This window comes from Cyanistes caeruleus, unplaced genomic scaffold, assembly GCF_971803275.1.
Source record: "Cyanistes caeruleus unplaced genomic scaffold, bCyaCae1.hap1.1 HAP1_SCAFFOLD_78, whole genome shotgun sequence".
Lineage (NCBI taxonomy): Eukaryota > Metazoa > Chordata > Aves > Passeriformes > Paridae > Cyanistes > Cyanistes caeruleus.
This window is the reverse complement of record NW_028255889.1, coordinates 1,950,891-1,964,774: the sequence shown is the minus strand read 5'-3', so window position 1 is coordinate 1,964,774 and position 13,884 is coordinate 1,950,891. Positions and strand designations below refer to the sequence as shown.

The following is a 13,884-nucleotide window of genomic DNA, read 5'->3' as shown; positions in this document are numbered from 1 at the left end:
GCCAGGCAGCCTCAGTGGGAGCCAGCACTGGCTGCAGCCCCAGCGGGCTCCCCAGGACAAGGCCCAGCAATTAAGAGGCCAATGAAAGGCCTGGGCAGCAGCAGAACTCTCAGCAGAGTTATTTGGGCAATCAAGGCCTACCCACAAGTGCACAGCAGCCTCACTGGGAATGTTTCCTGACTATGAGCAGCCTTTCAAGAAGCTGGAGGGTGGAGATGAACAACAACTTACCGTTTCTTGTCCTTCCACCACCAGAATCCAACATAGCACAGGACCATGGAAAGTGGCACTGTGAACAGTGTCACTGCTGTGCCTATCATGCAGGACTTGCGCACATCCTGCGGGCAGAACACTCTTGGGGTGCTCGGTGGATTCTCAGCATTTATACTGGACTTGCCAAGCGCATCTGTGGGAGCAATGGGCAGCGTGAGCCTGTGCTGTGCTCCATTGCTGAGCTGGCAGCACGGTGGATACGGCCAGGACATTCTCTGTTTCCCCCAGAGCTGGGGCCTGCAGGCACCTTGCCACCCCTTGGCACAGGCTGTGCCACCCAACAAAGCCCAGAAGGCCGAGAGCAGAGCCCGGGACAGCACAGCTGCTTGGGCAGTGGCTCCTTCCAGGGACACGGGCCAAACCCATCCCTGAGCAGCCACTGCCACCCCTGACCCTCCCTGCTCTGTGACAGCTCCCCCAGCCCAAGGGGACAGAGCCAGGCCCTGTAAGGGGCCAGTGCATCCCCTGCCCAGTTGGGAGCCAGGGCTGGCTGTGGCCCTGGGCTCATGGCAGGGCTCCCACTCTGGGCTGCTCCTGTGTCTTGGGCCTCTGGATGCTTAGGGCCAGCTCCAGGAGCAGCTGCTGGGGGAGAGATGTTGGTGCACAAGTCCCGATTCCCAGGGGCTGGGAATGAGCTCCAGAGGCCTGGAAGCCGCGGCACCTCCAGCTTTTGCTGCTGCCGGGCCATGCAGGCCCTGAGGGAAGAGCTGCTGGCACACAGCCCTGCCGAGGGAGAGCCCAGCACAGCAATTACCTCCTGTGCCTGGGCCTGGCATCTCCTCCTTTCCTGCATCAGGAGATGGCACAGGGCCATTCCTTCCTCTAGCATATGCCATCATCTGCACAAACATCTGCTCCAGCACTTGAGAAAGGAAAAAGGACAGCTGGATAAAATAGAACTGTTCACCATTAGGGGAGGTGGTATCTTCAGGAGGCAATACTTGTCAAAGTCATGGATAAAGGTCAGGAAAATATCCAGGTTATTGGGGCTGGGCCTGGGCCCTCACTCCTCCAAGCAGTCCCTACACCTGATCTAGCCCAAGACAGAAATTTCAGGGGATCTCAGGATGTGCGTGGCCCATGCTGCAGTTTGGGCTCCCTGTCAGCTGATGCCAAATGCCTTCCTGCAGAGGCTGGGGAGAAGCTGCAGCCAGGCCAGGCTGGGAAACAGCCCTGCAGGCCATGAAAGCAGCAGTGGGGCAGCAAGGCTGCCATGGATCCCTTCCTGCTGTGCCGGGCATGGCGTGTCCTGATGTGCCCCTGGCCACTGAGTGTCAGGAGGAGGCTGAGGGACATGAACCCACCACGGCGTCTCTCCAGATCACTCAGCATCTTGTCCAGAAGTTGGGATGCCTCCAGGGATTTCTTGTCTTCTATCTCTTTGTTCTTCCATCTTGGAGGACCTTAATGGAAAGTAGTTCCATTTCTCCATCAGTCCAGAGTGGCAATGAGTGCACCTGGGTGACTGGTGCCCTCCAAGGCACTCCCTCCTCTCTGCCTTCCACTCAGGAGCAGGAGCAGGGGGACCACGTGCCTGCAGTGTCCCCACAGTGGGATGGAAGGAGCCCCTTGCATGGCAGTCAGGGGAGAAAGGACTCCCTGGAGCTGCCAGCAGCTCTGAACTGAGCCCCAGGCAGGGCCAGGGCTTGGCAGCAGCAACGGGAACAGCTCAGGCTCCCTGGGGCTGGCAAAGGAGCCACGCAAGGCACAGCCCTGGGGCACAGCCCTGGGCCCAGCCCCTTCCTCTCTGCTCTTCCTTGTAGCTGCACAGAGCACATGGAAGGTGACACTTGCATTGCACATGGCAAGAGATTGACAGCTAAATGCTCCTTCCTACCACTGACAGCAATGCTGTGGGATCACTCAGGGCTCCAGAAGGGAGCAGAGCGATGTTTCCAGAATCCATCAACCTTCAGACTCTTAAGGGAAATGGCATGAGAGTGAGCTCTTCCCACACTCACACTGATAATTCTGTGCAGAAATGGACATAGAGAACTTGCCTCCAGCATTCTCCATGGGTCTCAAACCATTATGTGCCAGGGCTTTCAGATGCTCCATGTCACGATCCCAATCTAGAAGGGAGCACAGATCAGAACCATTCCATGGTGAGCTGGGACCCCCTTCTGCCTTAGGGAACTGGGCACTGCAAGGGGGTCAGGTAAGGCCATGGGAGCCAGATGTCAATGGACATGGCCAAAGCTGCAGAGGGGCCTGGGGAGCTCCAGGCTGGCCCTGGACACTCTCAACACCTTTTCCATGCTCTGTGCAAAATCCCTGAAAGGCAGGCACTGCCAAGGTGCAGAGATTTACAGCTCAAGCCTCAGCAGGGCTCAGGCCCAGAGGCACAGCAATTACCTCCTGGGGCTGTGCCTGGCATGGCCTCCCTTCCTGCAGCAGAGGCTGCCCATGAGCCACTGCTTCCTCCGGGAAAAGGCACCTTCAGCACAGCCTTTGGGTTCATCTCTGGAGGAAGGAAAAGCCACAGCTGGATCAGATGGAACCATTCCCTTTTCAGGGAAGTGGTGTCATCATGATGCGATACTAGTCGAGGTCATGGATAAGGATTAGGAAATCATATAAACTTATGGGATTGGCCAGAGCCCTCCCTCCTCCAAACAGCCCCTGAACCTGATCTACCCCAAGACCAGGAACTTGCAGGGGATCTCAGGGTGTGCATGGCCCATGCTGCAGTTTGGGCTCCCTGTCAGCTGATGCCAAATGCCTTCCTGCAGAGGCTGGGGAGAAGCTGCAGCCAGGCCAGGCTGGGAAACAGCCCTGCAGGCCATGAAAGCAGCAGCGAGGCAGCAAGGCTGCCATGGATCCCTTCCTGCTGTGCCGGGCACAGCGTGTCCTGATGTGCAGAGAAAGCCCCCAGCTGCTGAGTGTCAGGAGGAGGCTGAGGGACATGGACCCACCTTGTCCTCCCTGCAGCATTTCCTTCAGCATTTGCTGCATGGTATTGGATGGCTCATGGGGTTTCCAGTGTCCTGTAGCTTTGTTCTTTCCTCTTGGAGGACCTAATTAAAAATATATATATATCCATTTCCCAGGAATGGATCCTACAAAATCAGGGTTGAGCTTGTGGGATCAGCAAGGACACAATACTCACCCCTGCTACGGGAGCTGGGCTTGCGTGCAGCATCCAGCCCCGGAGCCTGGAAAGTCCTCCCTGCAGACACACCTGTAACTCAACAGCCACAGAAGCTTCTGTCATGTCTGCTGATCTGCACAGGCAGCACTGAGCCGCAGATGCAGTGAGGGGATCACGCAGAGCGAGGGCACACACGTGCACAGCTCTGTCCTGGCACCTGCAGCGATGCTGCCCTGGCTGCGATTTGGGCTCTGAGCTGGCAGCTCTCCCAGGGGGAAAGGCCTTGACCTACCCTCACCATCTCCCAGAACCTCAGTCTTGGATGTGGGTTGGGAAGCCAGATCACCTTCACCAAGAGGCTTGGCTGCAAAGAAAGGCAGGACAGAAGAGTTCCCCTGGGACCGTAGGAGATCCTCAGGCTCCCTGGGGCTGGCAAAGGAGCCACACAAGGCACAGCCCCGGGGCACAGCCCTGGGCCCGGCCCCTTCCTCTCTGCTCTTCTCTGTGGCTGCACAGAGCACACGGAAGGAGACACTGGAATTGCACATGGCAAGAGATTAACAGCTAAATGCTCCTTCCTCCCACTGACAGCAATGCTGTGGGATCACTCAGGGCTCCAGAAGGGAGCAGAGCGATGTTTCCAGAATCCATCAACCTTCAGATCCTTAAGTGAAGTGGCACGTGAGTGAGCTCTTGCCACATTGACACTGATTTTACTGTGCGGAAAGGGACATTGAGAACTTGCCTCCAGCATTCTCCATGGGTCTCAAACCATTATGTGCCAGGGCTTCCAGATGCTCCATGTCACGATCCCAGTCTAGAAGGGAGCACAGATCAGAACCATTCCATGGTGTGCTGGGACCCCCTTCTGCCTTAGGGAACTGGGCACTGCAAGGGGGTCAGGTAAGGCCATGGGAGCCAGATGTCAATGGACATGGCCAAAGCTGGAGAGGGGCCTGGGGAGCTCTAGGCTGGCTCTGGTCACTCTCCACCTTCTTTACAGGCCCTGTGCAAAATCCCTGGTGGGGTAGCAGGACCAGCCCAGGGGCTCTGGGGACTCTCTCCCTCCCACAGAAGAAACCCTCCCTCAAGCCCTGCGGAAAACCATCCCCAATGCTTCCCAGGGAGAAGGAAGTGCTGTCCCAGGAAAGGGAAGCCAGGCCGTGGGCTCACCTGCTCGCCGTGCTTGCCACGGAGCAGCCTGGGCAGCCCTGTCAGGCAGGGCCACTGCCAGGAGGAGCAGGAGGCAGAGGCGCAGAGCAAAGGCCATGGTGCCTTGCCCACTGCCAGTCCTGCAGCTCTTGCTGCCACCACTGTCCTGACACCGCTGTCCCAATGTCAGCACCGCTGCTGCCGCCGCCGCTGCTGCCACAACAGTCGTGGTCAAGGACTGACTGCTCGGTCCTTGTGGTGCTGTGCAACCACGGGGCTCTGGGACCTCTGTGACCTCAGAGCCTGCTGTCACCTCAGCCTGCTGTCATCCCAGAGACTGCTGTGACCTCATGGCCTTGGCTGTACCCCCCGAGTGTTCTCCTATCTGTACTCCAAACTGTACTGGACTGATTGTAAATCTTTGACTTCATCAAAGGGTCATTGCTAAAGAAAACCTTGGTTTTCCCTGCTGACATTGCTGGTCATGTTCTGTCCCATGAGATGCTCTTGATGGTTGCCTCTTTTCCTGGGCATGGCACTGGAGGAGGTCCAGGCCCAGGTGATGCCACTGAAGGAAATGTGCCCTCAGCCCAGGGACACTCAGCACAGACTCCCCCAGCCCCTCGGGGCCCTGCTGCTGGTCACAGCAGCCCCTGCCTGGCTCCTGCCTGCCCACACTGTGGTCAGCCCTGCCTGCTCCTGGACATGGAGCTCAGCCAGGGCTGGTGCTGTGTGGGCTTTGCTGGTGGTACCAGCCAGACACTGGGGTGACAGCTCCATCTCTTTATTGGAACAGAAGAGCTGTGTCAGGCCCTGCCCTGGCAGGAGGGACCCACCTTCAGTCCAGGCCACAGAGCAGGGCGGGTCCCTTCAGGGACACAGGGTCTTGCTTTGGGCGGTGGCAGCATCTGCACAGCAGCAAGCTGGTAATGCAGCTGTGACAGGGACATCACGTATGGGCATGGAGATGTGAAATGTGTGGTGCAGGTGTCCCTGAGGGAGGTGTTGGCCTTTCCTGTGAAGCTGCAGAGGGGAACCTGTTGAGAGAGGAGATGGCTGAGGCCCCAGCTGCAGCTGGCACACAGGGACCCTCTTGCACACTGGGAGATTCTCACTGTGCTCACAGTTTCCCTCTGAAGACTAAGAGGTGAATGTGGATGGGCTTAGCAACTGGTCTGCAGGCCAAACAATTGAGGTAGTGTCCTGGGTTGCAGTATATTCTATCACCATCCTCATGTACTGTTGAAACCAGGTGAGGCAGTGCTCCCTGCCTCCCCCCCCACCCCCCGGGCTACCTTCTGTTAATGGGCCCATCAATGCCCTGCCCCATGACTCATAGATAACTTCCCCCTGTATTGTCCCCTGTTAATGGGCCCACCACTGCCTTGCTGCATGACTCAGAGATAACTTCCTCCTGGACTGTTTTCTGTTAATGGCTCATCAAGGCCTTATCTCATGACTCACCATCCCATTGTGAGATGCTCCTCCCCGAGGGAGGAGCCAAGCATTCCATACTGGATATAAGCTGAGAATTCGAACACCATAGCAGCCCTTACCTACGGGACTTCCAGAGGACAGGAGCTACTGCTGGACTTTCAGCTGAAGACCAGACCCCCTTTCTTCCAGAGGATCACGCTTCAACAAGACCACCTCATCTGGACGACTACCATCACCCTAACAGGGTTCCAGGCTGTATTCTGACTCTGTCAGTGTTTTTGATATTATTGCATTTATTCTTTTTATCATTTTCCTATTAAATTATAATTCTGACTTGCGATCTCTCACTGGTTTGATTTCAAACTAGTACATATTTTGGCGCCCAACGTGGGGCATTAACCTGAGAGAAAGTCAGAATTGCAATTTCATATTAACAGAAACCTATCCACCATGGTGGTTGGCTTGTCTATATGGGTACTGTATCTTGCTCTCTATATTTTCCCTCACATGGGGAACTACTTGCCTGTTGTATTGCTCCTGTTGAGACCAGGGAATGGTATGAGAATTGCTTTATTGGTTTATTATGCTTATGGCATGATAACCTGTGAGGCAATGAATACCATTCGGAATATATACTCAATTTTGTTTGCTTGTCCTAGTCTGGGCTGCTACATCTGGGACCTTCTCAACAATCGCACCCTGCCCTTGGTGGGAAGAGTGGAGAGTGGTTTCTTCCAGCCTTTCAGGTCAGGCACAGCAGTTTTTAAAAATATTGAGTTCTCTCTGGATGCCAAGGACAGCCTAGTCTTGCTGTTTTGTTTTCTCTGCATGGCCTGCACCATGTACACCATGCTTAGAAACAAAGCACTGTTTGGTGTGGTACAGCGTCTTCTTGAGGAGGAAGAGAAAAGAACCAAGAGCAGAGCAACAGCATCCATGACCACACAGACTGCCACAGAGGAGAAAGGAACCAAGAGCAAAGCCACAGCGTCCGTGTCTACGCAGACTGCCACAGAGGAGAAAGAAACCAAGAGCAAAGCAACAGCATCCGTGTCCACTCAGACTGCCACAGAGGAGAAAGGAACCAAGAGCAAAACAACAGCGTCCATGTCTACGCAGACTACCACAGAGGAGAAAGGAACCAAAAGGGCCATGAGCACCTCCACACAAACAGTCACCGAACCAGAGCAGCCTAAACCGGTAGAAGTTGCCCCCATTCAGAAAAAGAAATCAAAAAGCAAATCAGTCCGCATAGTGACTGATGAGGGTGAGGCAGGACCTTCACACGCAGCGGAGGAGACAGAACCAGAGATTATCACTCGCTCTCTATCCCTAGGTGAGCTGCGTGACCTGCGGAGGGAATTCACCCGCCAGACGAACGAGTCCATCCTAACCTGGCTGCTCCGCATCTGGGACGCTGCAGCAAACGACACCATCCTAGATGGAAGTGAGGCCAGGCAACTGGGATCGCTGTCCCGGGATGTGGTCATTGACCAGGGGATTGGGAGAACCCAAGAAACTCTCAGCCTCTGGAGGCGACTGCTGACAAGTGTAAGGGACAGATACCTCTGCAAAGAAGACCTCCAGGTGCACCAGGGAAAATGGAGCACAATGGAACAGGGTATCCGATGCCTGAGGGAGTTGGCTGTGCTGGAGATCATTTTTGCAGAAGATGAGAGATTTCCTAAGAGCCCAGATGGTGTCCAGTGCACGTCACAGATGTGGCTGAGATTTGCACGGCTTGGACCAGAGATGTACTCCCGTTACCTGGCAACACTGCAATGGAGGGAAGGTGAGGACAGGGTGGGTGTCCTGGCCAATAAACTAAGAATCTACGAGGACACTGTCACTGCCCCGTTTCGCACCCATGTCTCATCTGTGGAAACAAGGCTGGCTGAGCAAGTCCGGAGCTTGATTGAAGAGGGCCATCAGAAACTAAAAAAGGAACTTAAGGAAGAAATTTACCACGTCTCCCCAGAACCAACAAGAGTCTCTGCTATTAGGAGTAGGCATTCCCCAGCCAGGGAGAAAGGATACACTCCACGAGGTAACCTCTGGTTTTTTCTCCAGGAGCATGGAGAAGACATGAGGAAGTGGGATGGAAAACCCACCTCCTCCTTAGCAGCCCGGGTACGTGAACTAAAAAGAGGGACAACTACCACAAGGAGCTCATCTAGAGCCAGCGCCGCTCCGGTCTCTCGTGGCCAGAACATCAGAAGGTATAGAAATGATGATATGAGTGATCCTCTTGAAGGGACATCAAGAGCATATTCACCGGAAGAGAGCAACGTGCACCATGACCAGGATTAGAGGGTCCCTGCCTCTAGCCAGGTAGAGGAGAGGGACAACCGGATCTATTGGACAGTGTGGATCCGATGGCCTGGCACATCTGACCCACAAAGATATACGGCTTTGGTTGATACCGGCGCTCAATGCACTCTAATGCCATCAAGGTATGTGGGAGCGGAACCCATTTCTATTTCTGGGGTGACAGGGGGATCCCAGGAGCTCACGGTACTGGAAGCTGAAGTGAGTTTAACTGGGAATGAGTGGCAGAAACACCCCATCGTGACTGGTCAAGAGGCCCCATGCATCCTCGGCATAGATTACCTCAGGAACGGGTACTTCAAAGACCCAAAAGGTTATCGCTGGGCTTTTGGGATAGCTGCTCTAGAGACAGAAGGCATCAGACAACTGAGTACCTTGCCTGGTCTCTCAGACAACCCTTCTGCTGTGGGACTACTGAGAGTTGAAGAACAACAGGTACCAATTGCCAGAGCAACAGTGCACCGTCGGCAATACCGCACCGACAGAGACTCTGTGGTCCCCATCCATACGATGATTCGTGAGCTGGAGAGCCAAGGGGTGGTCAGCAAGGCTTGTTCACCCTTTAACAGCCCCATATGGCCAGTGCGTAAGTCCAGTGGAGAATGGAGACTGACGGTGGATTACCGTGGACTGAATGAAGTCACGCCACCACTGAGTGCAGCCGTACCAGACATGCTGGAGCTTCAGTATGAGCTGGAATCCAAGGCAGCAAAGTGGTACGCGACCATTGATATTGCAAATGCGTTTTTCTCCATTCCTCTGGCAGCAGAGTGCAGGCCTCAGTTTGCCTTCACCTGGAAGGGTGTGCAGTATACCTGAAACCGATTGCCCCAGGGGTGGAAGCACAGTCCTACTATCTGCCATGGACTGATCCAGACTGTGCTAGAAAAGGGTGAGGCTCCAGAACACCTGCAGTACATTGATGACATCATTGTGTGGGGGAACACGGCAGCAGAAGTATTTGAGAAGGGACAGAAGATCATCCAGATTCTCCTGAAGGCTGGTTTTGCCATCAAAAAGAGCAAAGTCAAGGGACCTGCCCGGGAGATCCAGTTCCTGGGGGTAAAGTGGCAAGATGGACGGCGTCAGATTCCCACTGAAGTCATCAATAAGATCACTGCGATGTCTCCACCGACCAACAAGAAGAAAACACAAGCTTTCCTAGGTGCCATAGGCTTTTGGAGAATGCACATTCCTGAATATAGCCAGATTGTGAGCCCTCTCTACCTGGTTACCCGCAAGAAGAACAATTTCCATTGGGGCCCTGAACAGCAACAAGCTTTCGCCCAGATCAAGCAGGAAATCGCTCATGCGGTAGCCCTTGGTCCAGTCAGAACGGGGCCAGAAGTGAAAAACGTGCTCTACTCTGCAGCCGGGAACAATGGTCTGTCCTGGAACCTTTAGCAGAAGGTGCCTGGTGAGACTCGGGGTCGACCACTGGGATTCTGGAGCCGAAGCTACAGAGGATCCGAGGCCAACTACACCCCAACAGAGAGGGAAATTTTGGCCGCCTATGAAAGAGTCCAAGCTGCCTCAGAGGTCATTGGTACTGAAGCGCAGCTGCTTCTGGCACCCCGACTGCCGGTGCTGGGGTGGATGTTCAAGGGAAAGATTCCTTCCACGCATCATGCCACCGATGCTACTTGGAGCAAATGGATTGCCCTCATTACACAGCGTGCCCGTATTGGAAACCTGAACCGCCCTGGGATTCTGGAAATTATAACAAACTGGCCTGAAGGTGAGACTTTTGGATTATCTTCTGAAGAAGAGGAGCAAGTGACACGTGCTGAGGAAGCCCCACCATATAATGAGCTACCGGAGAGTGAAAGACGATATGCCCTCTTCACCGATGGTTCCTGCCGAATTGTAAGCACTAACCGGAAATGAAAAGCTGCTGTATAGAGCCCCACACGACGAGTTGCACAAGCTACCGAAGAAGAGGGTGGATCGAGTCAGGTCGCAGAACTTAAAGCTGTCCAGCTGGCTTTAGATATTGCTGAAAGAGAGAAGTGGCCGAGGCTCTATCTCTACACTGACTCCTGGATGGTAGCTAATGCTCTGTGGGGATGGCTGGATCGCTGGAGAAAAGCCAACTGGCAGCGCAGAGGGAAACCCATCTGGGCCGCTGAGATTTGACAGGACATCGCCGCTCGGGTGGAGAAGCTGATCGTGAAGGTTCGACACGTAGATGCTCATGTACCCAAAAGTCAGGCTAATGAAGAGCACCGTAACAATGAGCAGGTGGATCGAGCTGCCAAGGTGAAAATATCACAGGTGAATCTGGACTGGCAGCACAAGGGAGAATTATTTTTAGCTCGTTGGGCCCATGATGCCTCTGGTCATCAGGGACGAGATGCAACGTACCGATAAGCTCGTGAGCGAGGGGTGGACCTTACTATGGACAGCATCTCACAGGTTATCCACAACTGCGAGACCTGCGCTGCAATCAAACAGGCCAAGCGGGTGAAGCCTCTGTGGTACGGTGGAAAATGGTCCAAGTACAGGTATGGGGAAGCCTGGCAAATTGACTACATCACCCTTCCCCAAACCCGCCAAGGCAAGCGCTACGTGTTGACCATGGTGGAAGCAACCACTGGATGGCTGGAGACATACCCTGTGCCTCATGCTACTGCCCGGAACACCATCTTGGGCCTGGAAAAGCAAGTCCTTTAGAGACATGGCACCCCTGAGAGAATCGAGTCAGACAACGGGACGCATTTCAAGAACAGCCTCGTAAGTACTTGGGCCAGAGAACATGGAATTGAATGGATCTATCATATCCCTTATCATGCACCAGCTGCTGGGAAAGTTGAACGGTGCAATGGACTACTCAAGACTACCCTAAAAGCACTTGGTGGAGGAACCTTCAAAAATTGGGAAGTGAACTTAGCAAAGGCCACCTGGATGGTTAACACCAGAGGATCCATCAATCGAGCTGGTCCTGCCCAGTCTGAACCCTTGCACACGGTGGATGGAGATAAAGTCCCTGTGGTACACATGAGAGGTATGTTAGGAAAGACTGTTTGGATTAATCCCACCTCAGGCAAGAGCAAACCTATCCGTGGGATTGTCTTCGCTCAAGGACCTGGTTGCACTTGGTGGGTAATGCGGAAAGATGGGGAAACCCGATGTGTGCCACAAGGAGACCTCATTTTAAGTGAGAACTGTGTGTAAGGTTCCATTGTATATATATATATATATGTGTGTGTGTGTGTGTGGAGTTTAAGGAAGGTACTGATTTGGAATTATGTAGATGGTAATAGAATAAGGGGTGGATTATGTCCTGGGTTGCAGTATATTCTATCACCATCCTCATGTACTGTTGAAACCAGGTGAGGCAGTGCTCCCTGCCTCCCCCCCCACCCCCCGGGCTACCTTCTGTTAATGGGCCCATCAATGCCCTGCCCCATGACTCATAGATAACTTCCCCCTGTATTGTCCCCTGTTAATGGGCCCACCACTGCCTTGCTGCATGACTCAGAGATAACTTCCTCCTGGACTGTTTTCTGTTAATGGCTCATCAAGGCCTTATCTCATGACTCACCATCCCATTGTGAGATGCTCCTCCCCGAGGGAGGAGCCAAGCATTCCATACTGGATATAAGCTGAGAATTCGAACACCACAGCAGCCCTTACCTACGGGACTTCCAGAGGACAGGAGCTACTGCTGGACTTTCAGCTGAAGACCAGACCCCCTTTCTTCCAGAGGATCACGCTTCAACAAGACCACCTCATCTGGACGACTACCATCACCCTAACAGGGTTCCAGGCTGTATTCTGACTCTGTCAGTGTTTTTGATATTATTGCATTTATTCTTTTTATCATTTTCCTATTAAATTATAATTCTGACTTGCGATCTCTCACTGGTTTGATTTCAAACTAGTACAGGTAGCAAAATAAGAAATTGACAAAATACAAGTTTATCCATAGCAAGGAAGAAGGCAAGGCCGTTAGCATGGAAACCAATAAAAAGGTGCATAAGGCGTATTTGCAGTTGCAATAAATGGAATTGGTTTGTGCTAACTAAATTGTAACTGTTATTAAAGTTATTATTAGAAACAATCAAGAATCAGTGTTACAAAGCAGATGTACCCCTTTGCAGATGTTACATGTCAAAATGAAGGTACAGGATGTAGTTTAAAAGATAAATGGTGTCTCAAGACCAAAATGGCCTTGAGATGGATCAAAATTAGAACAAATTTCGGCATTGGACGTAAGGATTAGTAAACATAAGGCTAATTAGTAGACTAACATAACACAAGGTTTAGTACACACACACAAGCCTGTAAGGTTATCCAAAGGACAATGAGGAAGAAGAGAAGCCTTTGCCAAAAGACCACTAAAAGAAGACGGAAGACCCCATTGCAACAAGTGAGGCATGTGCCGTGAAGAAAAATAATGTTAAGTCAGAAAACTCCGAAACAGGAGGAAACTTACAGGAAACATTAATGAATATGTATAAGCATACAGTATATGAGTTTAGCTTGAAGTGCTTTGTTTTGAAGGTGAGGCAGGGTGGGAAGCCTCCGTACCCTGGTGGGTTTTGCTTATGCTTTAATCATACTTAATTACTAGTAGATTATATATATAAATTTTAATTTTTTATTAAACTGTATTATTTTACTAAACTATATTCTTTTATACCACACTACTATTCAGTTTAGTAAATTGTATTCATTTTTAATTAAACTGCCATTAAGCCAAGGGACCTAGTTGTCAAAATTCTAATTTCATTTATAACAATATTTTAACAAAGAAGGTTGGTACAACAACATTGGTATTTAAAAAACATGACACAATATGAGCTATATTAACAAAGAAGGCACCTTATGGTGACAACATTCTACTCTTCAAACTGTAAAACATCTTTGTGTACTGATCAGGAGGTCAGGATTTACTCTTTACAATCCTGATGCTGAATGTCTCCTTAGGCAGTCTGCTCACAGAGAAGAATGAATCCCTCGTGAGCTGCCCCTGTTTGGTCAACCTGCTCCTCACCCCGAGCCTCAGCATGTCTGACATGGCCCACCTGGGACAGACATCCCAAAACATTGATAACATTACTCTTTATAATTTTTCTTTATCATTAAAATCTAATTAATTAAAAAAATAAAATTTTATTTTTTTATAATAATATTGTTCTGTATTTTTAGAACCTAATTTTTATATTTCTATAAAAGAATTGATACAATTTTAGGAACAAAAACCATTATCGGTCCTTGGTTCAAAGTACCACCATTCCCTTCATTAATTAATTGACCACTATTTCTCCCTCTGTATGCTAATTTGTCCTACTTTTAGTGCTTTGATCATATTTTTTAATCATTTTCTCAGACAGGGTAAAAGGGACCACTTTGGGGTCCATGGAAACTTTTCTGGGGAACATTTGGGGCAGTTTTATGTCTGACGAGGGAATTTAGAGAGAACTTGGAGGTCTGGAGGACACTTGGGGCAGCCAGGTGGGCACTTAGGGATTCTGTGGGACAATTCGGGGTCTGGGGGAGCACTTGGGGGTCCAGGGGGGCGCTTGGAAGTCAGGGAGGGGAATCTGGGGACACTTCGGGGTCCGGGCGAGTACCTGGGGGGCTGTAACAGGGAATCT

The 13,884-nt window shown here is 51.8% G+C and overlaps 2 protein-coding genes across 7 annotated transcripts in view; both read right to left on the bottom strand.

Moving 5' to 3' along the window:
- Positions 1 to 13,884, bottom strand: part of LOC147646837 (uncharacterized) — a 410,249-nt gene that overhangs the window by 203,178 nt on the left and 193,187 nt on the right. The window lies entirely within an intron of this gene.
- Positions 1 to 13,884, bottom strand: part of LOC147646843 (uncharacterized) — a 72,462-nt gene that overhangs the window by 824 nt on the left and 57,754 nt on the right. For 4 of the 6 annotated variants that reach the window (XM_086872883.1, XM_086872880.1, XM_086872882.1 and 1 more), the window contains 10 exons: positions 5,353 to 5,553; positions 4,110 to 4,181; positions 3,657 to 3,728; positions 3,383 to 3,454; positions 3,189 to 3,290; positions 2,629 to 2,736; positions 2,274 to 2,345; positions 1,578 to 1,676; positions 1,028 to 1,135; positions 232 to 406 (listed from right to left, as the gene is read on the bottom strand). In XM_086872883.1, coding sequence (XP_086729009.1) covers positions 232 to 406; positions 1,028 to 1,135; positions 1,578 to 1,676; positions 2,274 to 2,345; positions 2,629 to 2,736; positions 3,189 to 3,290; positions 3,383 to 3,454; positions 3,657 to 3,728; positions 4,110 to 4,167 — 866 coding nt within the window. In that variant the 5' untranslated portion in view covers positions 4,168 to 4,181; positions 5,353 to 5,553. Of the gene's footprint in view, positions 1 to 231; positions 407 to 1,027; positions 1,136 to 1,577; positions 1,677 to 2,273; positions 2,346 to 2,628; positions 2,737 to 3,188; positions 3,291 to 3,382; positions 3,455 to 3,656; positions 3,729 to 4,109; positions 4,182 to 4,537; positions 4,727 to 5,352; positions 5,554 to 13,884 lie in introns of all 6 variants that reach the window. The other 2 variants (XM_086872876.1, XM_086872877.1) reach the window with 1 other exon arrangement.